At 36.2% G+C, this 22,500-nt stretch overlaps 1 protein-coding gene across 17 annotated transcripts in view; it reads left to right on the forward strand.

Annotated features, from left to right (window-relative positions):
• FOXP2 (forkhead box P2) overlaps nucleotides 1-22,500 on the forward strand; it is a 557,737-nt gene that overhangs the window by 526,776 nt on the left and 8,461 nt on the right. For all 17 annotated transcript variants that reach the window (XM_041727433.1, XM_041727435.1, XM_041727432.1 and 14 more), the window contains 2 exons: nucleotides 186-255; nucleotides 1,032-1,195. In XM_041727433.1, the coding sequence (XP_041583367.1) occupies nucleotides 186-255; nucleotides 1,032-1,195 (234 nt within the window). The remainder of the gene's footprint in view (nucleotides 1-185; nucleotides 256-1,031; nucleotides 1,196-22,500) is intronic.

The raw sequence follows: 22,500 nt of genomic DNA on the forward strand, positions 1-22,500 counted from the left end.
TATATAATATGTAGAGAGTTACATATTTGAAATCTATCGCCTCATTTCTGTGGCCTTAGATACATTCGCTCTGGCCTAACAGTGTGGGACAGCAGTCTGGAACCTATCTTTGTAGCTAGGATTTGTGAGATCCACATATTTTCTATTTTGACTTATAGATGGTCTTTATATTTTTTTTCTTCCAGAAGCCCAACCTTAGTAAAAAATATACCTACCAGTTTAGGCTATGGAGCAGCTCTCAATGCCAGTTTGCAGGTAATGTCAATAAAGGCACCTTGCCGCTGTCCTTGTGTCTGAATGTTTTGCCTTTTTGTTGTTGTTTTGTTCTGCATGCTTTGTATTTCGATGGGATTATGATTGTTCTTAAGAGTTGGTTTATCATCCAAGTAAGTTGTAGTACCTAGTACTGTAGAAAGCACTGGTTCTAATTCAAGCTACTTTTGATGTGAAGAAGCAAGAAGGACACCCTGTGGCAAAATCTGGAACACTCGGTTTTCCTGTAAATGCTAGATTGATAGAAGCTTTTGCAAATGCATGTGGCTATGCATTAATATTTATCCAGGCTGTCATAAATGATTTCACATCATAGTGTTGGGGAACATGGTGCTTGTGGCAAAAACTTTAAAGTTTAATTATAATATATAATTTTTATGCAGAGGAGGCAAATGTCAGGACTTCTTTATTTTGAGCTAAGTCCTGGTCATTTTTTAAAAGGCAGAGCGACTGCTTCTGTGTTGGGGCTTTTCACTACGTGTGAGAATACCGCAGTTCCTTCTGCGAAAGGCTGAAACACGAGGGAAAAAAAAAAGTTTGTTGGCGGAGCTTGTATTTACACTTTCGCATCACACTTAATTTTCTTGATATCTCCGCCACAAGTTGCCAGCTAGGCATCCTTCCTGTACGTTTTCTTTAAACGCTTCTAAGACGTCCACATTGTGATCCGAACCTGTTCACAGGAGATAGATCTTTAAAAATATATATGTTTTAAAGGGCATCTCCAAAGTTGCCTTACACCTTCTTCATTTCACTAGGCTGCCTTGGCGGAGAGCAGTTTACCTTTGCTTAGTAACCCGGGACTGATCAATAACGCCTCCAGCGGCCTGCTTCAGGCCGTCCACGAAGACCTCAATGGCTCGCTGGACCACATCGACAGCAACGGCAACAGCAGTCCGGGCTGCTCGCCGCAGCCGCACATGTAAGTGGGCTAGCCGACCGGCCGCGGGAAGGGCCTGGACGCATGTGCTTCTGACATGCAGGACTCTCCTGAAGGGTCGATGCCATGAGTACAAAACACTGGTGTTAAGCAGAGTTAAATTGCCCCATGTCCGTGATACTGGAAAGTGTATCAAAATCGGTTTTAATGCATCTTTTAGATTCTCTCCAGTGTCCCATAATTATCGTACCAGCAGCCCTCTACAGATTCTTAGTCCTACTAACATTCTCTTGGGGGTAGAGCAGTGTCTAAGACGAGTCCACATCTTATGGGTCATTATCACAGTTTGGTTTGTATGGTGCAATAAAAATATTCACGATGGAGTAAGTTGTCGTAATTTTTACTACTATTACAGGTCTCTAAACCATTTATGAACTGTAGTCAAGATACTGCCCGTTTTTATAAACCGTAAAATGCAAAGTTTAACTGTTACCTACAGTTTACATAGAAGCTAGTAAAGTGTAACTTTTTGCCTGTCTTATAAATCAGTGTAATTACATATTCAACTTTAATTACTGGTGCGTCTGTATTGGCAAGGTTTATATGTTATATTTTATGCAAGACTACGATTCCTATTAATATTTAGCAGCTAACTATATCATTAATTACTCTAAAATCTTTCCCCTACCATCTTTTTAATGGAGCTGAGAGAGTAGATATATTAAAAATTGATGTATTGTGGATTTCAGAAATGTGTATGACACTCTAAAAAATGCCTGGCCTTGTTCAATAGGCCAAGCATATCAGCTTCTTGTTTACTAAAAAGTATTGACCCTGCTAGAACTTATAATTCAAGGGGAAAAAATTATAATCTGAATAATGAAGCATATTACACCATCCAGTTATTAGGATGAGTCAACACTTATGTTCATACTTCCTGGAGTTAAACAGCATATACTTCTAATTTCAAGTTATTGAGGTAAGGATAGTACTTTCTCTCATTTTTATATTTTCTTCCCCGTTTCTACATTAAGGATGTAGTCAAAGACCCGAGTGAGAAATGTGGTCTTTATACGTGTCTATTTCCATTTGACCTTTCCTAGGATATTATTTTTGTTGACTTTTTAAACATCTTATTCTATTTGACATATTAATGTCTTTAAGATCATGCACCTAATTGCTTTATAGCACTTTTACTCTATCACCTTTGCAAAAAACACACTGTGAACATTAATGTGTTTTATCAGGTTCCAAACCATTACTTTTTCAAAATGGAAAAATTTGTCTTTTGGAAGTGTCTTTAGATGTATTAAATAATACAAAAGAAGTAATAAAACTCAAAGTAGAAAGAACATGAATATATGCTCTTGAGAGTAGCAGTACTCTAAAACAAGGGAAGTGAGCAATCAGACAAAAGTTTTTATACCTCTGCTTTATCCTATCAGCCAGGCAGTGGGTAGCTTGAGGCCTTTTACTTTTAGCAGTTCTCCTGAGTATGCTGGTGCTCGCTCTCTGTATAAAATGCTAAAACAATAAAACTTTAAAGAGCAAACAAGAGTTAGATCCTGTGTTCCCCCCTTTAAAAAAGACCTATTTCAGAAAAATGAAAGCCGTTCATAATGCACGTGTTTAAGCTGCTGGTATAAGTCCCCGTGTTGACATGCAGTGTGGAGTGGTGGTTGTGTACCATACAGAGAGGATATGTAAAGGAGTGTTTTCTGAAGTGTTAAGTGTCCAGTGATAAGAATATTTAAAAAATAATAATGATGATTCAATCAAGTCATTTGCTAAACATTTTCTTTTACAACCCGAGATAATAATTGGGCTAAATGATGGCATTGCCAGGTTCGCTGTATTTTTTCATTTGGCAATGGCTATTTTAGTTCTTCATCATAGTATTAATTGAGTTCCGTTTACTTGTGAAATATCTCAGTGAAAAGAGTAGGATGTGTAAAATAATGTGTAAAAAATAAAGATTTAATGCCTGATGTCCTGCCACTATGGGTTTATAAACCTAAAATATTCATGGCCAATGTATCATGTGTTTTCTGCCCCTATGAATTAGCGCATGTGAAAAATATTTACATGTATTTTCCATACAGGGATATAAGGAAAGCTTCCCTTGGCTTATTGGAAGTAGATTCCAGAAAAGATAAAAATTAGAAGACCAAATGGGGTCTTTTCCTAAATTATATAAATTGTAATCAAAATCTTAATGATCTTGCAGAACATTGTCATTCATTCTTTGAATCTGTTTCTGCTGCTATTAACTTTTTGTATGTTAGACGTCAAATACTACTGATGGCATGTCACTTCAGTATTCTGTACCTTCATCTTTATAGAGTTTTAATATCCTTGTACTTAAAGAATGCTAAGCATTTTATGTACATTATGAGGCAAAGGAAAAATATCGGATTCTCTCACTCAAATTTGGATGCATGTAATTAAATGCACTTCAAAGTATTTTGAAAATTAAACAGAAGTGGAGGAATTGTTAGAGAACACTCAAATTGCACGCTTATGTGCCCTGAAATGAAGCCCTGGTCCCTGTTGTTCTGAAGGGGAGCAGTTATACTAATGGAATAGTGAGGGAGAGGCAGAAAGGCCTTCCACTTCCGGTTTACGGGCTCTTGTGACAGGTGGTAGAGGTTCTCACCCCAGACTTAGCACTTACTGGCTGAGCAGGATTCATTTCTCTCCTCAGTGTTCTCAACTCAAAATGAGGTAGATAATAATAATACCTACCTCATAGGAGTCTTTCAAATGAAATGAGTGTCTGGAAGATCACACTTCCTCCCCGTGTCCCTCATAGTGCTGTGGACACAGTCACTAGTTATATCTTGTAATATCTCGTTGTTACTCTCTGAAACTAAAAAAAAAAAAAAAAACAATATTAAGATTTAGTTCACATTTTAATGCATTTTTAAGGCATATCTTGACCATAAACATATGGTTAGTTTCCTTAGCCATTCCTTTCCTTTTCCTCTCACCCTCCTCTTATAACTCGTGAAGTAAGCTGATCCACAAAAGGAAACAATATGAGTCAGAAATTTATGGTAGGGAGCAGGTTACTCCAAGTCAGCAGGATAAGAGATTTTTTTCAGGGGTAAAAAAAAAAAAAAAAAAAACATGTTATCTGAGGTTATAGATAATTAACAATTCAGGTGAATAATACCCACCCAGAACAGGAATGCATGATATATGCCTAGAAGACATTGAGCATTAGGTTTGATAGGAATTCAGAATATAAAAAGAAAAAATAGAATTTAGAATAAATGAAGTGGTGGAAGTAGACTGCTGCGTGTCTTATGTATCAAGCTGTGGTGTTTGAGTGAGTATGAAGCCTGGTAATGTCAGAGCTGTGCTCTAGGAAGAGTGATGTGGACATGTGCAGATGAAACTCACAGATGGTAGGATACTCCAGAGCTGGGAGATACTGAGAACAGAAGATTAATTCTCGTGGTAGGTAGTACCTGACCTAAGTACTAGACTGGGAGCAGAGAGCAAGGAATCACCACAAGAAGTGCTCTGGAAAAAAAGACCAGATAAGACAACCCACTGAATGCTGGAGACAAAGAGGAAAATAAGGAAAAGTCATAGCAACTTTGGGAGCTCCCAAGGAGAAATAGAAGTTGCAAGAGAGAACATGGCTCAAGAGGGAAATGATGTGTTCGGCATTTTACTTGTTGAATCCAAGAACATAAACGTCCTTAGATTCAGGAAACCAAACTTTGTTTGTTTGTTTGTTTGTTTGCCCTTTGTATTCAGTTCCAAAAGGATAAAATCCAAATCCAAATGGTAACATAGTAGAAAACAGAAGTATCCCTGGGATGGGTAGAGAAGATGTTTTGAAGCTTTAGAGGAGTGGAATAGCTATGGGTTAGTGCTTCCTATAAATTATTCTTGGAGGGATCCCTGGGTGGCACAGCGGTTTAGCGCCTGCCTTTGGCCCAGGGCGCGATCCTGGTAGACCCGGAATCGAATCCCATGTCAGGCTCCCGGTGCATGGAGCCTGCTTCTCTCTCTGCCTATGTCTCTGCCTCTCTCTCTCTCTCTCTCTCTCTGACTATCATAAATAAATAAAATTAAAAAAAATTAAAGTGTTAAAGGAGAAGAGGAGATACCAAATTATCATCTATTTTCTACAATTGATGCTTCACATTTAACACTTTGTCTCCACTCCCAAGTTTAACTCTTAGAATGCCCTGAATGACGGCTTTTGCCAAACCAGTGCATTCATTTTGCCTTCACTGTGTACTTGCCTGCCTGCCTTTTCCTTTTTTTGGCTTTTCATCCTCTTTTCTCCACCTAAATTCTATTTTTCCTTAAGGGCCTGGTTCTATTTTCTTGAGTAACTGTGCTGTCAGGACCCACACTTTGTTCCACACTTCTGGACAGCTTAATGCACAGACTATTGTCCGCAACTAACACAGCCTGCATGTGAGCACATGTGCATGCATGCCTGCTGCAGGCTCACTTTGCAGAGATGGGGACCCAGCTAAAGGGCAGAAACTATGTTTTAGACGTATTATAGTACAGGAAACCTCTGACATGTTAGAGCATACAAAGTAAGTATTCAGTTACCTTATGATAATGACTATGAAGAATCAAATGGGAGATGAATTTTTTGAAATGATTTGACTTCATGAAGTAATCCCTACAAGAGAAAAATCCAGGATTCTGAAGGAAGGAGGGGGAGAACAAGGGATTTTTAGGAAGAAGAGATAACTAAATATAATGTTCATCTTAATGTGGGAGCTAAGAGATCTTTCTAAATATTGGTAGAGTGCACTTGTGAAGTTTTATTTTTAATTTTCATTATTTAGTTTATATGTATTTTATAACTCTTCAAATTTATCTGAATAGTAAGTAGCAGGCCCCTTCACCTCATGTGTGATTATCCTCCCAGACCTTGTTAAATTTTATTTATCTTGTTGAAGGTGAATTTAAAAAGAAAAAAAAATTACTGAAATTAATGCGTTATTAATCAAATCGAATGTTCAAGGGGTTTTAGCAAAAAGTAGGAAAGGTTAAAGCCCGCTTGAATGATAATAGATTCTACATACTAAGTTTTTTTAAACTTGTTTTGAGTCTTTTCAATCAAATAGATTTTTTTTTTTTAATCTCTATTTTCTACTGCTGTCAAGAGTCCTAGAGCCATCTTGATCTGAACAAATGGAAAGAGTACTTCCCTTAAGAGTCTGAGCTGTAGGGCACTGGTGGCTCAGCCAGTTAAATGACTGACTCTTGATTTCAGCTCAGGTCATAATCTCAGGGTTGTGAGATCGAGCCCTGCATCAGGCTTTCTCTCCCTCTGCCCTCCCCCTTTCCCTTTCTCTCTCTCAAAAAAAGAAAAAAAAGAAAAAAGAAAAAAAAGTCTGAACTGTGTATCATCACAATTTTAGAATATTTTATCCTTATGCATCTCAGTGCCAATATTCACTACTTATTGACGTCTCCAAGTTCTGCAGAGTATGAGTAAAATTAATTTAGAATCCTATTTTCTATCAATATTTGCCTTTTAAAAAGCCTACTTACAGAGGATTGATGCTGCGTTCAAGTGGAAATCATTTGAACTTACTGTCTTCTCCAATGTGTTAGACTTGACTGAAAAGACTAGAAAACATTGAGAGCAGAGCTGGAAGGTGAACTCACTTCTGGTATAATCCGTCCATTTCCTGTCTTCTTCCAAACCTGAAGCAAAAAGAGAAGTTTAATGATCTACCTGCCATATTTAGTTCAACTTGGTTGTTTCTCTCTCTCTCTCTCTTTTTACTAATCAGTTGTTTCTCCTCACTCTCAATAAGTTGGCTCAGATTTGCCTTTTTTGCTCTTGAAACATGTTTAAATGAGATTCCTATTTTTATATTTTCAAATTTTGTTTCTGGAGATCAAAATCAGTGCTCTCCCTGAACTGGTTTTGTATTGAGGGCTTTACGCACAAAGCCTCCCATTGTCACATCATTCTCCTCTCTGATTATTAGAGTCTCCTCCTGTTGAGTTTTCAGATCATTTCCTACATGTCATCCCTGAATCCTCTTTGCCTCTGTCATTTCAAAGTTCTACTTGCTAATATTCTATATTAGTTTCAGGTGATTATTATATTTTCCCCCTCTTATTAAAGCAAATATTTGAAATGTGAGAGTTAAGGATCCTTTATATAGAATCAGAATGTTAATACGGTTCATATAAGACTAGAAAATAAATTTGTTGTGTCAAAACAACAAGAAGCCAAAACTTTATAGAGTAAGAGAATCGAAAGCTGAAGCATCCATGAAAAGAGTACTATAGTATTATTTCGGGACTGCAATGGGGGTCATGTTAATCTTTTTGATCAACGTGTTGAACACATATTCTCTGTGCCCCAGAACTTTCTATACATCACATGTCCCAGTCCTCGTTACAACACCCTTCTCGAGAACTTCAGTTGTTGTATCATTCCAGCAATAAACTTCAGTGTGTCCTGGCAATGATATTTTGCAACCAAAGACAGCTAAGAGGGACCACCAGACTCCCATTTTGTAAAATAATATTGAAAATCTTAATATAAATTGTGAATTGTTCTGAGGCATTATGAAGATTTTCATGTATATAATACTGCCTTTCCTCCTTCTATTCTCTTTGGCTGCCTCAAAATTTAAATTGCTCTTTGTAGGTACATGTAGAATTTGCAGACCCTACACCTTTAGTTGGTGATATTTTATATAAAATCCCTACAGACCTTAGATCTCTCTGTGGACAAAAGCATTTAAAATTGGAGTGGCTCTGTGTTTCCGAGGCGAGCGGTTGAAAGTGACAGACAACTTGAGCAAGTAGAGTGCTGCCTTTCATTGTTTTCATGCCTGTTAAACCCACACTGTTTGCTGATATTTTGCATCATTAAGAGGCATTATGAAGCCCTAAACATAAAAGCTTTTTTACCCTTGCTTTACAGAGCTGTTTTGCAGATTTTCTAATTCACAACATTTTAGTCACCTTTATTTTATTTTATTTTTTTAGTCCTAACATTTCTGGGTCTCATAATTTTCATTCTGGTTTAATTCCATTTTTATTTAATCTCTGAACTTTTCATTAACTTTGCTAGTTAGCTTTGAGATCTCTTTCCAAAGTGATTGTACAGAACTTATGATTATGCCAGCTCTTTATCATCTCATCTTTTTTTTTTTTTTTTTTTAAGTGCTACAAGTGTGGCTCAGTGGCTGCTGTTCTTTTTTACATTATTCTGGTCCCCATATGTGGCACTTACAACTCATTCTAGTTCCTCTTAATAAAAAGATCCTCCCAGAGGTACTGTGCCTTCAGCTAAAAGGTGTTGTATCCCTACCGTGCCAATTGTGGAAATTTGTGGGTTCCTATAGGGTTTTGAAGGATTTTTATAGAACTATACAGATGATATCTGACATCCATGGTATGAATCCCCACCATTTAGGCAAAGTGTGTCAGAAAACTTTTAGCTGACAGTATTGTAGCTTACTGCTTCTGTTTCATATCTAAAGAAGATACTTTGTTAGAAGGTACATCTTCATTTGCACTAACACTGGTTGAGCCTTAGAAATTTCCTTTCTCTAAGGGTCAAAATGTCATTGACTGAATTGTTAAAAAGTGAATATTGCTATTCAGCATTAATTTCTTCCTACTTCTACTACCAGGGAAAACAGAAGATTTTTACATATCCGTATGGTATTTTAACATCAGCTTTTGACATAGGGCTTGGGGAGTCGACATATATTTGGTGACTATAGGCGTTTAACGACTAAAAAAGATTTATTATGTAAAGTCAACTATAATTTCAGAATATTACTTAATGGGAAGTTACTCTCCAAGATAAAAATTACATTTTCATATATGTTAAAATTGTATGTATTTTAACTACTTGGACAGAATTTAAAATTGATCATTAACATAAGTACCACAATATGCTTGAATACTTTGGCACCACAGAATGCAGTTTAAAACTTTATCTCAGGATTTCTACGTTCCATAGCAGTTTTCATCATTAGGGCAGAATTTATGAATTTGTTTAAGCAACAGATGACCAGAGAGTTTCATATAGCTAGTGGAAACGAGCGTTCTTTAGTTGATTCAACATTATCTTAGTCTTTGAAGGCTGAAAAATGGAGTAGCATCATCAAAACATTTAAAAGTCAGGAACAAAAGTATTCATTGGTCACACAGTGTTACCTGACTATAGAAAAATTTACATTCACAACGTGAAATCTAAGATCCTTTTGTTAATTAGCAGGTCAAAAAAAAGGACAAAACGTACTAGATTTAGAATAAGAGGTAAATATTGGTTTTACTCCCAATTTCAATCTCTTGCTTAGAACTAACAGAGCATAACTTAGCATAGTTCAGGAGAAAACTGCACATTGCGTCCATCCTACAATTTAATTTGAGCAAAGGAATAGTTTCAGCAGAGCAGCCAGTCTCACAGATTAGAGGGACCTAATGACATGAACCATATATATGTAATCCTGGTGGAGAGCAATCTCTGCGAAGATATCCAGGAGAGAGCTTCATCAAGAGCTAGCAGTGGGTGGGCAGTGTCTCATCAGGACTTTCAGCAAAGGGAAATAGACAGCAGTCCAGGAAAATGGGTGAGCCGCATCCGGAAGGGCTAGCCACAGCCATAGGGCCCAGTTACAAGGACTTTGAGGGCGAGGTCTTCAAGGACCCGAAACCCAAGTTATCAAAGAAGGAATTAGAAAGGAACAGGGACATACATTTTGTGTACTCTACACCCATCCTGACGTTTTTGGCTGAAACTTAGTCCAAGAAACAAGGGAAAAAAAAAATCTTGGATGAATGGTTTAAAGGAGGTCTGGAGCAGCCCAAAGCTGACTTATGGCTGAGTGTCAAGCTGTAAATTAGACTGTCTTTTGTTTCACTGGCCAACAGATTAGAAATGTAAGGATCTTTAGATCCGTAGCCTAATGTTTGTTGAAAGCTTCCATTTATGAGACACAAAATGGAATACTACCAACCATATCTCAATAGGCAACCAGTGTGATTCTGACATTGGGCAAAATCTTTTTGTACTCATCAAGGATCAAAGTAATTACATCCATATTTTCATTTTTATTGCAGTTGTTTGGATCACACCTATTACTTTTATAAATCAAACAGAATGATAAATCATAATGAATTTTGTTGTTATGTTTTTTTAAGAGCACTGCAGCAAAACTATCTGAAATCATTTGGGAGTGAGCCTTCAAATCATGTAAAATCCAGTTTCTTTAAACAATGTTGCATAAATTTGAATAAATTTCAATATACTGCTGAAGGTAAGGGCAGGAAATCTTAGAGAAATTTTGATATACATATATATGCATGCAATTTATAAAATTATGTTTTATTAACCTTAATCCACCTTTTTGTTATATTTCTTAGAACTTCTATTGACTTTAAATAGAACTTTGGAACTCCATCTCGGGGTCAGACCCATTGGGATGTAGGATAGAATTATAAACTGCATCCTTAAGACTGGCAATGTATCTTAGAAGAGAAACTTTTATTATAATCATCTGGAAATGATATTCCTTTGCAATCAAAGACTAAATGGCTGTGGTTTTTTTAGGTGACAGATTAGGGGAGATATAAGATTTATTAAAGATACTAGGATTAAAGTTGTATTCCAACCTTAAGATGAAAAATTAAAATCTATTTGTCTGTTTATCTTTAGCCAAGGAAAAAAAGTATAGGAAATTGAGCAGGGCATTTTTCTAATTATGTTCCGAGTAAAATAAATAATACAAGGTACATGTGGAATGAGGAATCATTTGCTCATTCCAATTTTTCTATCCCTCTTAAGGGTTATACATTTCTGGAAGGAGGAATATTTTTCTTTTCATCAAGAGATAAGCAGAATTTTTATCTGTTGAAATTGGGTAGTTCTGGAGTAGTGGTTCTGAGTACCGTTCTAATGGCAGCTATGTGTAGACTTGTTCAAATCAAAATAAAGATAATTCAGTCAACAGTAAAATCTTTCTGATAAATGTTATTTTAATTTACAAAAGAGAAAATCTTGGAAAATAATAAACTGGAGAAAAATTGAGCCATAGTAGTAAAGATCTGTTTTATGATTTAATTAGTTAACAGTGAATTTACCATGAATAGTAAGTAGCTTTAATTATATGGACTTCTTACTGACTTTTGTAAATAAGAGAATTAAATATTTCTCTAATGTGTGCTTAATTTAAAATATAAAATCACTATTTTAGTGGAAGGAGTGGCATTATCATTTCAAAAGGATAAAATCTTAAGTAAAATTAAATAAATAATTTCTTAATGACAAGTAAGTAACTTTGTGATTTAATTACTCACATTAGCCTAAGATCATCTCTCACTTGAAAAAGTACTAAGAAAATATTCTCTTTTAAAAACAAACTTTTCCTTTTATAATTTTAGTTTTATTAGCTTATTTCTTTGATATGTTAAACTAAAATACTTCCTACCCCAAATATCACAAGTGTTTAAGAAACATTGTTTTGTCATTTTAACATGACTTTATACAAATGGATATAACTAAACTTGTAATTTTTATAAATCTACCCTTAAATTCCAAATATAATTATATCATTTCCTTGTATATGTACTAGAAGGAAATGAGTAAAATTGGATTTCCCTAATCTCCATTTTTCATATGCTTTCTAAATGAACATCAATTATTTCACCAGTTTTCCTGTAAAACTTCTTCTTTGGGGGAAAAAAGATCCTGACTTTTTAAAAATTATTTTTTGATGTGATTGTATTTACTAAGATATCAGTTAATAGTGAGTTAGCTACTCAAAAATAACAAACAAAACCAAAAATCAGGTCTCATGAAACTACATCTTTCCATCTTAATAAAGGATTCAGTGTTTATGTTTTAGAATTCATTTTACATCTACAAAACAAGGATATTTATGTAGTAAGCATGAGGGCTGTGCCATTAGCAAATACAAACTAATTGAATCAAATTTTATTCAAACACACATAAAATTGATAAAATGCTAATCATATACTTTGACTTTTTATAATGCTTACATACTAGTGGTTATCATTATTCATGCAACAGTTCTGTGCCAAGAACTGAATAGACAGTAGATAGCTACAAGGAAATTCCATCTTATCCAGATACTACCTTTTAATTCGAAAAATATTGATGTTGTTTTGTGAAACAGTCAAAACCTATACAAATCAATAGACAGCATTAGCCTATAGCAATAATCTGTGTGCTCTGATATTTCTTAATGTCATTAATCAACAATTAGGACATGATGATAAGAGATAAAGGATTTATTTGTATGACTATAAATATTTTCTGTTGGAGTTAGCCAATGTATCCCATGTAAGTTAAAGATATCCAAACTAAACTAAGTAGAAGTAAAACATGGTTTAAGGACTACACATATTTCTGGGGCAGCCCCAGTGGCACAGCGGTTTAGCGCCACCTTCAGCCCAGGGCGTGATCCTGGAGACCCAGGATCAAGTCCCACGTTAGGCTCCAAGCATGGAGCCTGCTTCTCCCTCTGCCTGTGTCTCTGCCCCTCTCTCTCTCTCTCTCTGTCTCTATGAATAAATAAATAAAATCTTAAAAAAAAAAAAAAGGACTACACATATTTCAGTATGTGTGGTATCTTTCTCAAAGTAACTGAATATATAAGTTTATTTCACTAGATAGTGATTGCTATATTGGGCCAAATAAAATCAATTTCCATAGTAAAATTGAAGCATTAGGGCCTTAATATCTGAGGATAGGTTTTTGACTATTACCCTGGGAGTAACATTTTTTGTAGTAATGACCCATAGTTACTGATAGGTGTGCTAGGCAGGGGGAAAGATTGAAAATATTCTTAGAGGGGTTTTATAAGATGTATTATACCTCTTTGTAAAAAATGTTTATTACTCTTTTTGGAGGTATGCTTTATAAAATATATTACAGTTTTTCTGAAATAACTGGGATTACCCAAAGAAGAGATAAAAGGGGATCTTCTATAATGAGTAAAACACAAAAAACAACTTTAATCTATTCTTACGTTTAGTTTTGACTTGTAAATGTTTGATAAAATTAACTTTACATTTCCCGATATTGCCTGTCTTGTAGACATGAGCCATTAATTGTAGATTTTTTTTTCACAGCTTTGTTGACATCTGTAGCATTTAAGATTTAAGATTTTATCATTAGCTTCATGGTGTTAGTAAATATTGAATTTCTGAAAGGCTCGATCAAATTTACATTATGCCACTGAGTTTCTCATAAATAATGACACTATATAAATATTTTAATTATTACATCTGATAATATCTAAATAAGGACACACTGTTGATTCTGTAGTCTAACATCCATTTACTTAAATACATTTTGAATGTCTCAGTGTAAGAGAACTTTGTTCACTTCCTTATTCTAAAAAGAAAACAAAAACCAGAAACACTTCATCGGACCTTTTACTTGGTCTTGAGAAAGGAGCAAATGAAGACAATTTACATTCCTCTAGGGAATATACTGTGTGACCACAATCTAAAAAGATAAACTTCCCCATTATAATTTGACTCTTTGCTTTAGGGTATAGGCAAACATTAACATTTCTTCTGCCTTTCATTGGTGCCTTGGGTCCTTACAAATTTCACAACTAAAGGAGCGACACATTTCTTTAGGCTATGAATCAGTCTGTCAATGTGGTTAGTCCTCTGTTTGTGTTTTTGGTGTATACCCTTTACTGAGTGTGGGCGGCAAAACCAAAAGATTGAACTAGAGCATAAAAATCAATTACTACTTGGCATTTCCTTCTACTAGAGGCTTGGCTGGTTGAATAGAACAGCGGTGAGTTGCATTCATTCGAATTGAATAAACATTTAATGAGCAACTATTGGGTGCATCACACTGTGCTGAAAGTGGGCAGAGGGTCTAAATCCACAAAGATGTAAAACTCTAATAGTGGGATGGATGTGCACATAGATAGTGAGAAAGACCAAGTAAAGGAATAAAGGGCCTTACAACCAAACTGTAAATTTAAAGACTTAACGTGTAGCCACACAGAGAATCAGAAAAGGCTTTGTGAGGGTTGTAGCTTGGGGTTAGGCTTAACATGAAGTAGATTTGTAGGGTGAACTTTATGAAATTATTGCTATTTGACATGTTTGGCTTGCAAAAATAGTAATCAAATTTTTCAGTGTAATATTAAGCAGAGATGACGAAAGAAAGGACAGGTGGAAAGGATTTAAGGATTATGAGCAGAGGTGACTAAGATACAAAGCATGGGTCTGGTTCAGAGAACAAGTGAGAATTCCTCTGCCTTGCTATGGGCAGCCTGCCCAGAGAGGTGTACCTGCGGGATGACAGGGCTTGGGAGCCCTCTCTTAGAGTTCATCAGTATCTGAGTTGATGGTAAGGTAGGGACATTTTTAAAATTCACCATTTGGAGATTCTTAGTAAGCCCCTCACAGATATGTGTTACCTACTTTTAAAAAGGCTTACTTACCTCTCTTCTTTTTTGTTACTCATCTCTGGAGATAACTAGATTTTTTGGACTCGAGAAGGTAGTCACACTTTATGTCCTTTTCCTTGGATATTCAGTTTTAAAATACTTTTTTTCCTTTTAAGTTTTTATTTAAATTCCAGTTAATTAGCAAACAGTATGATATTAGTTTCAGTTGTAAAATTTAGTGATTCAGCACTTCCATAAAACACCTGGTGCTCATCACAAGTGCTCGCCTTAATCCCCATCACCTGCTTAACCCATCTGCCCACCAATCTCTCTCTCTCTCTGTGTCTCTCTCTCTCTCTGTGTTTCCCCATGCTCATTTGTTTTGTTTTTTTAATTCTATATGAGTGAAATCATATGGTATTTGTCTTTCTCTGACTGACTGACTTCGTTTAGTTTCATACTCTCTAGTTTTATCCATGTCATTGCAAATGGCAAGATTTCATTCTTTCTTACATGAGAGTAGTATTACATTGTACGTGTTGTGTATCATTCCTCAGTTGATCAACACTTAGGCTGTTTCTATAATTTGGCTGTTGTACATAAGGCTGCTATAAATGTCAGGGCGTGTGTATCCCTTTGAATTAGTATTTTTGTATTTTTGGGGTAAATACCTAGTAGTGCAATCGCTGGATCTTAGGATAGTTCTATTTTTAAGTTTTTGAGGAACCCCCATACTGTTTTCCAGAGTGGCTGTCCCAGTTTGCATTCCCACCAACAGTGTAAGAGGGGTCCCCTTTTCTCCACAACCTCAGCAATGCCAGTTTTCTTGTGTTGTTGATTTTAGCCATTCTGAAAGGTGTGAGGTTATATCTCATTGTAGTTTTGAGTTGTATTTTTTTGATGATGAGTGATATTGAACATCTTTTCTTGTGCCTGTTGGCCATCTGGATGTCATCTTTGGAAAAATGTCTATTCATGCCTTCTGCTCATTTTTAATTGTAATATTCATTTTGGGGGTGTTGAATCTGATAAGTCCTTTATAGATGTTGGATACTAACCCTTTATCAGATTTGTCATTTGCAAATATCTTCTCCCATTCCATAGGTTGTTCTTAGTTTTATTGTTTCCTTCGCTGTGCAGAAGGCTTTTATTTTGATGAAGCCTTTAAAATGACATAAAAACACAGACTAAAGATTAAAAATAAACCAGATTTCTAAGTGCGAAATATCAACAGCCTTTATGAGTTTTTGTGGTCACTGCTGCTACCGGCATCTCAATCACAAAGAGGATGATAAGGTTTCATTTTCAATATCTTCCGGTCTTTCTAATATCCAAGTTTTCTGAGATCAACTTCTCCTCCTCTTTGGGCAATTAAAATGACAAAGATTCATCAGAATTGCATGTGAGTTACATCAAGTCATCATCTCTTTTAACTTTTAGAATTTTTGACATAGATTTACAACCTTCCAGCTCCATGGTAGAGTTTATGAGGGAACCATTTCACATATGTATTTGGATTTAGGAGCAATGGATACAAGGTCTTTTTACTTCATGGCCTACAACCTAAATTCTTTACTTACCCTCCACTGTTTCTAACCCCTCCACTTTACTCCTCACCATCATTATCTTATTACACTGGTTTAGTGACCTCCTAACTGGTGACCCTACGTCCAGTGTCCTACACAAAGTCTAGGCTTTGCAAGTTAGTCCTCCAAAAACTCTTCTGTCTTTTCACTGCCGAGCTCAGAAACCATCAATAGCCCTTCAGCTGGCAGAGAATAAATTTTAAACTCCATAAAATGCAACTCAAGGGCCCTTCACCATCTGACCTTGTTCTGCTTTCTAACATATTTCTTTATTACCAACCCTCCTTTCTCCATGGCCTCTGCACACTCTCAGGGTTCCCACAACACATTTAAGATTATCCATTTTCCCCATTTCCACTCAGAAGGCTCTTTGCCTTGTCTCTGCATTATGAACATTTTCACATATTTCAAAGCCTACCTGAAGTGACACCTGCCTCCTTCATAAAGCACTCACTGATCGCATTGCTGGGATTTTACCTCCTCTCTTTCCTAACACTTTGTCAACTGTGATATCATATTCTGCCTGGGATCAGCGTTACTTGTGTATATGTCCTGCTTCCTCTGTGACACTGGAAACTCCATCGTCCACATCAGCCCCTAGCCCAGTGGTGGGCACATCACGTCTATTGAACTGATTTCTTTTCACTTATAACAGGAAGTAACTTTTATCCTTGTAGAAGTTCTTCCATTTCATTTACTGGCTTTGTAACTCTCTGTTCAGGGAGTAACAACAGACTTTCCATCTCTCCACCGCTAAATACTTTCCCTCCGATTATCTAAAGAATTTCCAAATAGCATTCTAATTCTCCCAAGTGTAAATTACACTAAATTAGGAAGTGGGTATGCCTTCTTTAAGCAAGAAATGGAAGTCACTGCTTTTTCTGTAGTAAATAGGAAGTGGCAGATGTAGAGTAGCTGAATTAGAGATCTTCTATTTTGTGGAAAGAAGAGTTTTTAAACCATTCACAATGAATTTGTACATTCTAGTTTGAAAGAATATCCACTATTGGAACGCCCAGGTGGCTCAGCGTTTGAGCACCTGCCTTCAGCCCAGGGCGTGATCCTGGGGTCCCGGGATCGAGTCCCACATCGGGCTCCCTGCAGGGAGCCTGCTTCTCCCTCTGCCTGTGTCTCTGCCCCTCTCTCTGTGTCTCTCATGAATAAATAAACTCTTTAAAAAAAAAAAAAAGGAAAGAAAGAATATCCATCCTCTATTTACCAAGTAGATCATTTGCTTTAAAATGAAAGATGAACTTGCTTCCAAATCCACTTAAAGAAATGCAACATACTTATCAGGTTAAGGACCGTTACAGTTTACCTTCTGTTAGGTGCCCAATAAATAAATGAATGGCTAGAAAACCATCCAATCCAGACTTTGTAGACTCCATCCTTAAAGATACGTTAAAAATAAGTCTCTTTGCTATCCTTTATTCAAGATCTCATGAGTAAGACAATAACAAATCAGTGACTCCACTAATTTTGCTTTTCTTTCTTTATGTCCTTAAGTTTAAAAACATAAAGCTAAATCTTTTATGTTCCAAATGTATATCATCTTTTTTATTCCTGGAAACAACTGATTTTCTTTGAAGTAGCTTCTCCTTTACTTATTACTAAGGACTCTATTAAGATGGGCAGTTTAATCTGTAAGACACCTCAAGTCATCACTGGAGGAAGCAGTGCATAAATTTCAAATCAGTTGGGGCGGGAATGGCATGACGAATATCCAAACCACCTTCAAACCCAGGAAGAGTTATCACCAAGATAGTCAAAGATTTCTCTCTTTGGTCCATCTGAACTTTCTCTTACTTTATTACCTTAAAATAATTCCATTAAGAGTATACTTGCTTTGGGATTCTTCTTCGAGGCAAATAATCTCTCCCAGCTATTAAGTCCTCCCATCTCACTTCATTGTTCCTTCTCTTAGTACACTTATGATGGGCCATCTTGTAGTTATTTGAGTACATATTTCTTCCACATCTGACTTTAAGTTCTTTCATAGATATTTAATGCCCCCACAATGCCTTACCTATAGAAGGTATTCAATAAACTTTTGCTAAGTTAATTATTGGCATTAAGATATAATAGTTACATTATTGGCTCTCCCTGTCAAAGCAAGATTGAGGCTCTTTACATCATTACAGACATGATGGCTTAATCATGAAGGAATTTTTGGCAGAAAATTTTTTTTCCTAACAGATCTACATATATTGCTGTATCTCTGAAAAGTTCCACTTTTTAGTCAACTTTGAGTTAATTTATTTAAGGTTCCTCCAGCTCAACATGTATTATCAGACTTCCTAAGCCCTAATGTGCACAGCAAATGTGATGCAGGTCTGGACCATTCAATGCATGCATGTTAATGATTTCACTGACAAAATAATGATGAGGCCTGAGGTGGATGACAGAGGAGAATGCGTGTAGGAGCTCTGTGTATAGAGCTTTTCAATGACGGCCCTTCTACTTTGAAATTGGCTTTTGTCTGTTGATCTAAAAATGATCCGAGATTTGGGGTGCCTGGGTGGTCTAGTCAATTAAGCATTGGACTCTTGATTTCAGCTCAGATCGTGATCTCAGCGTCAGGCTACTGAGCCCTGTATCAGGCTCTGCACTCAGCGTGGAGACTGTCCCTCTCCCTCTGCTCCTCACCTGGCTGTGTGCTCTCTTTCTCTCTCAAATAAATAAATAAAATCTTTAAAAAATACAAAAAAAAATAAAAATAAAAATCATCTGAGATGTAACATCTGAGAGGTTCTGGCTTAGTGGTTTAGTGTTCAGGAAATTATTAGTAAATAATTCTTGGTAATAATTATAGGAATTTGTGGTGGTATTTTGTTCCCTGGATTTTATTACCTTAAATGTACTTTTAAGGAAGGGCAGCTGTTATTAGGATTACTTTAATAACCTTAATGCTGGCATCTGATATGTGGGGCACATATATCATTCTTTTATGACGTTTCTGATACAGTAATAAAAATCTCACTTTGGGAGAAGGACTAAAATATTTTTAGAGCTAATTAAGCTTTAAGCTCATATAGTGCTCAAAAAATAATTCATGTATCTATACTATATCTTCTCCCAAAAAGTATTTAAGGTTGTAATTATATCATGACAGTATCTAACATTTATTGACCACTTATGACTCAGGCACTGTTCCAACAGGTTTACATATTTAAAAAATCATTTCATCCTCATATCTTTAGTAAAAGGCGAAAGATTTATACGATCTGAAGAGAAACCAGAGTATTCATCCTCATATCAATTATATAAAATACTTTCCTATTCCTCCTTTATGATAAAGGAAAGGAGGTACAGAGACGTTAAGTAACTTCCCTAAGGTCAACGTAGCTAGGAAGTAAGGGAGCTAGGATTCAAACCCCAAATATTTGATCCTCAAAGCCCACTATATTATTAACCACTTAGCCACTACTGCATGACCAAAGGTTGTAAATGAGGTGCCTATTTAGTATTACGTTATACTCTATGTATAAGTTAATCAAACTACTAAATACATAATTTTGTTATATTAATACACCCTGGTAATTAAAAACAGTAAAATAACTTCATTGGAGAAGGGGATACAGAAGGAAGAATTGGTGAGCGCTGAACAGAGAGGGTTTTTATTTAAAAAGGATACTTTATTTTATCCAAATTGTCAGAAATGTTCCTCTGGTGGAGGGGAACATTTTCCCTAGAAGAATTAATTATCTTTAGTGATGTTACCACATCAGGTACCTTAAGGAAATGAACATTACAGAAATACCCACTTTTTTTTTATAGAAAGAAATTAAATGAGCCTCATATCTATAATGGGTGCAAGAAGGGAAAGATATTGCTAATGGCCACAGGAAAGACTAATGTCCCATTTGTCCTGCAATCCACCGAAGGCACATGGTTTCCTTGTGTTCGATCTCCCTTCAATTGCCATATTACAAAACAAGTGTTAGCATGGAGCGCTTTGAGATCGAAAAATGAGACACTTCCTATGAATAGGGATAATCATGATAGAATTGTTATTTTTACTGAAAAGGACTTCATCCATTTATGGAGATCCTATAACTTTCAAGCAATTTTATTCTCAGAGATACTCAACCTCCCTTGTTGCTTTTTCTTTCTTTCTTAGGTATTACATTGGTAGCAATCAATATTTTAAAAATTGAGTATTAATAATTATTGGCTTTGGCTTTAGTTTTTTTTTAGTAAGTTAGCAGCCTAATACAGTAACCTTAAGGGAAAATTTTATTCACATCTTTCCCAGGTCTCATACCTTGTTGATGAACAAATTCTGGATGGAAAAGATTCCAAGAATACTTAATTTCAGAAAGAAATTCTCTCTCTCTTTTAGTAGGCTCCACACTCAATGTGGGGCTTGACCTCATGACCCTGAGATCGAGAGTTGCATGCTCCATGGACTGAACCAGCCAGGCATCCCAAAATGTTCTCTTTTAGAATTAGTGCAAGTGAAACTCTTGGTGACTCGATGGCACATCATTTATTCGATCAACACGTCTTTACTAGGTGCTTGCTCTATGTATAGCTCTGCTGATCTGCGGTCAGAGCCTCGTTGGTAAGACTAGGTGCAGCCACCGCTCAAAGGAACCATAGTGCACCTGATTAAGGCAACCTGGGATAGCCGGAATAACAAGGTTCCAAGAAGCATTCCAGAAGCCAGCATGTGTACTCATCGTGGCTCTACCTGTACTTAAAACACTTGGAAAGTGACTTCTTTCCTAATCTGGGCAATAGGAGCGTTTAATAAAATTAACGTTTGATATAGTCCTAGGATTGGGACGCCCGGGTGGCTCAGCAGTTGAGTGCCTGCCTTCAGCCCAGGACGTGATCCCAGGGTCCTGGGATCGAGTCCCACATCGGGCTCCCCACATGGAGCCTGCTTCCCCCTTTGCCTATGTCTCTGCCTCTCTCTCTGTGTCTCTCATAAATAGATATAATCCTAGGATTCAAAGATTTTGTAGTTTTGAGCACCAGAAGGATTAACCAAAAAAAGATGTTTAGGACGGGCAAAGTGGGAGAGCAGTGCAAACTGGACAGGTCAAGCAAAGTCTTTAGAAGTATATAAAAGGTGGTCCTTGCACAGTAGACAGGTTGTGCGTGGGTAAAACACAGAGCCGGGTGGAAGTTCAGGTTCTGTGTACACAGAGAGGTTTGAGGACGGCACCTGCACCAATAAGCATGTAAAGTGACTTGGAGTAGGAAGAAAGCCTGATGTTTTAAGGATGATATCTGGCGTCTGGAATAGAGGTTATTATTCAGAAATGCTGTTGCTCATAGGTCCGTTGAGTCCTACCTATTGAGAATGACAGAGCTTTTGGCTTAATTTTGTCTCATCCTCTGTCTCAGGTCACACAGATTTGTGTACAAGGCAGTGACATAATGAAATAAATACTCCTTGCATATTAAAATTCTTCAAAAAATTCCACAGAACATACTTTTGTTGCTATCCTTTTTCAAAAATTACCTCCATGTGTGTGTTTGTGTCTTAAAAATACCTCTTGTTTGCTGTTGCTCTTTATCCAGGACTCAAGACTTTCGCACAGTTTCTTTATTCCATTAAAATCCAACCCCAAAAAGTAAACCCAAAGGAATTGGATTCTCATGAGATGGCAACACTGCAACTGAGAAGCCAGTGAGCGTGGCGCAGGGAATTAGGGAACAGAGTCAGAGTAGGGAGACCACTTAGCTCCTCTCAAAGCCTTGATCCTTAAGGCACACTAACCATAAGAGGTCACATCTGTAACTAAAATACAGGATGCCCAAAATAATATTAATCGACTTGAGGATAATCCCATAGAACAGTGCCAGATATCTGTGTGTATCTTGCCAACTACTAAGTAACTGTTTAGAAATATTCAGCGATTTAAGCTTGAAAGTTTTGAATATTCATAGGTCATTTATGAGACCTAATTGGAAAAAGGTGCTATTATATATTAACCTTAGGAGTTTATTCTAATTATTTCCAGTACTTTAGAGGTTAGCATTTACTAAAATGTTCTGAATCCCAGATTGAACCTGGAAAATTTAAAATTATAAATTCAACTTATAATGATTATTAAATCAAAACGTCATTTTTAATAAAAGTCATTAAATGAGTATGAACTTTCACAAGTAATCTTATTAGAAGATTTCATTTGTATATTTTAGAGGGTACTTTGGGAATATTAACATTAGATTTAATAAGTGTTTAAAATTCTGGACATGTCTGTGATACCATAATAACGAGTTGGTTTATCAGTCATTTTACTCAAACTACTAGCTAGTTCAATGAAATATTTAGTCGAAGTGCTTGTAGAATTCAATTGGTAGATTTTTTTTCAGTCAGAATAATTGCTTTTGTCTGTAA

This window comes from Vulpes lagopus, chromosome 13 (assembly GCF_018345385.1).
Source record: "Vulpes lagopus strain Blue_001 chromosome 13, ASM1834538v1, whole genome shotgun sequence".
Classification (NCBI taxonomy): domain Eukaryota; kingdom Metazoa; phylum Chordata; class Mammalia; order Carnivora; family Canidae; genus Vulpes; species Vulpes lagopus.